General features: G+C 49.8%; 1 protein-coding gene across 1 annotated transcript; it reads left to right on the top strand.

Annotated features, from left to right (window-relative positions):
• Positions 1–822: 822 nt before the first annotated feature.
• LOC103651938 (TPD1 protein homolog 1B) lies at positions 823–1,801 on the top strand. Its single transcript, XM_008677602.2, has 2 exons — positions 823–895; positions 1,262–1,801. Exons 1-2 carry the CDS (start codon positions 823–825, stop codon positions 1,624–1,626), a joined length of 438 nt encoding a protein of 145 aa, XP_008675824.1. The 3' UTR covers positions 1,627–1,801.
• The last annotated feature ends 354 nt before the right edge of the window (positions 1,802–2,155 follow it).

The raw sequence follows: 2,155 nt of genomic DNA, 5'->3' as shown, positions 1-2,155 counted from the left end.
AAACATAGCAATTAGAGAAGAGACAGACACAAATGAAAGTTTCCAAGAAATTGGACCTCTGGTTAGAATTCCTCCAAAATCTACTAGAATGAGTCATCTTATAGAAATTTTATAGGATTTATAGCTTAATCATTTATTTCAAAGAGCTACATAGGAAAATTTCATATATGGATGGTTCCATCCCTTCAAAATAAAAAAAAACTTTTTTTATGTTCAAAGGGGGTAGCAAACGTGCCCATATATACTCTACGATCAGGCTGGCTTCGCCCCTGGCGCAGGAGGCGAAGGTAGAGAGGAAACGGCAGCCGCATGACGAACTTGCGCGCTACTAATTATTACGGGAGCGCGCATAGGGAAGGGAAGCGGGCGGACGAGCGCGCGCCGGGGAGGCGATTTTGGCGGCGGCGGCAGCAGCTTCAAGTCTCAACGCATTTCCCGTATGAATTTAATTAGTGCCTCGCTCGGTAACTTACAAAAGGACCAAGACTCTTCGGAATTGCGCTTTGACCTCAAAGGTAAACGATATGTAAGTTCGTGTCACTAAACATTAATCACACAGAGGGATCATCAGTTCGTGCACGCACAGTTAACAGTTCACACCAATACAAATACTACTACGAGAGATCCGTATAGCCAACCCGCGCGGGGTCCGTCTCAGCGTCGGCCTCGACTGCGAATGGAAGCCCAGCTACCGCAGCTGGACGGCGACGATATCTAAGGTGCCCATATCCCCCCAGTTCTGCGCCGGCGCGGCACCCGCTGCCGCTGCCTCTTCTTCCTCCAGCTCGATCTGCGCCGAACCTTCGTCGATCGGCCGCGCGCATGGGTTGCCCTCGAGAGCGAGCTGCTGTCGCCAATGTGTTCATCGCCTCGCTCTTCCTCCTAGCTGGTCAAGGTCTGTACATGTGCTGCATCTGTCTTCACCCCTGTTGCTGCTATCAGCTAGCCCATCAAATATAAAGCTTATTATTAGCCGTTGACCCTCTCTGATCGTCTCTTGCACGCACGATAATGGCTGGCCAAACAATTCATTGATCACGGAGCAGCTGCTGTTTCCTGTCATCGTCCGTCTCCCACCGTAGCGGTGATGCATCAGGCAGCACACGTCCGCAAGCTGCTCAACAACACCAGCAGTAAGAAACTAAGACTGGCACCATCCATGGTTTCTTTTTCATTTTTTTGATTCGGATTCATCCCTGCTATATGTTCTATATCTACACTCTTGTATGTATGCATACATGTGTTGATGGATCGAGATCAGCCGGCGGCGGTCACTCTCGCGGGGCTGCTGCTGTGGCGTCCGCGGATGACGACGACCCCTGCTCGGAGGAAGTGGTGGAGGTGTTCCAGGGCAGCGCCGGGAGCCTGCCCAACGGCATCCCGTCCTACAGCGTGACCATCACCAACACGTGCCTGGACTGCACCGTGTGCGACGTCCATGTCTCCTGCGGCGAGTTCGCCTCCACGGAGGTCGTCGACCCCAGCGATTTCCGGCGCCTGTCGTACGGCGATTGCTTAGTCAGGAACGGTGGACCGATCGGCCCCGGCGAGACCATCTCCTTCCAGTACTCCAACTCTTTCGTTTACAAAATGGACGTCGCTGCGGTCTCATGCGTCGACGTATAGGTTGGTGTTGTCATGTCCCGTCAGGCCGTCCGTCACCCGTGTGTGTCTTGTCAGCGCCGTCGTCCTCCCCAGCCTGCGCTTTGCCTTTGTTGAGAATTTGCGATGGTGAAGTACGTGAGATTTCTTTGTTTAATTGCCTATTGAATGTAAACGAATACGTTCTCTAATGCATTTATTCGCGTTCGACTATAGCTACTTAGCTAGTATACCTGAGGAATGTATTATCCTAAATGATCGTGCTAGCTAGCAGCTCTGTTTGACAACAAGATATATAGCTCTAATCCTTACTTCTTTTGGAGCAGATTCTATAAAACTCTACCGGATCGTTAAAACGGAACTAGATTCTACTTCAGAGCTGACAAAAATCACTTGTCTATTTACAATAGCATGGAGCTGAAAATTCACTCTCCACACTCTCCCCTTAAATTAATCACCACTACAATAATCACTCTAGAATTACGTACTTTTCATCTACCCCCGGCCCCATAAGAGTCACTCTGAATCAAGAACTGAAGCTTAAAAATCAAAT

This window comes from Zea mays, chromosome 3, assembly GCF_902167145.1.
Source record: "Zea mays cultivar B73 chromosome 3, Zm-B73-REFERENCE-NAM-5.0, whole genome shotgun sequence".
NCBI lineage: Eukaryota > Viridiplantae > Streptophyta > Magnoliopsida > Poales > Poaceae > Zea > Zea mays.
Note: the sequence above shows the minus strand (reverse complement) of the source record. Positions and strands in the feature narration are given on the sequence as shown.

What these genes read in the sequence shown, in the direction of transcription:
- LOC103651938 (XM_008677602.2), top strand. Translation starts at nt 823, where the DNA reads ATGGGTTGCCCTCGAGAGCGAGCTGCTGTCGCCAATGTGTTCATCGCC. An exon ending in CTTCCTCCTAGCTGGTCAAG is followed by an intron (nt 896 to 1,261) that starts GTCTGTACATGT and finishes GATCGAGATCAG; the next exon opens with CCGGCGGCGGTCACTCTCGC.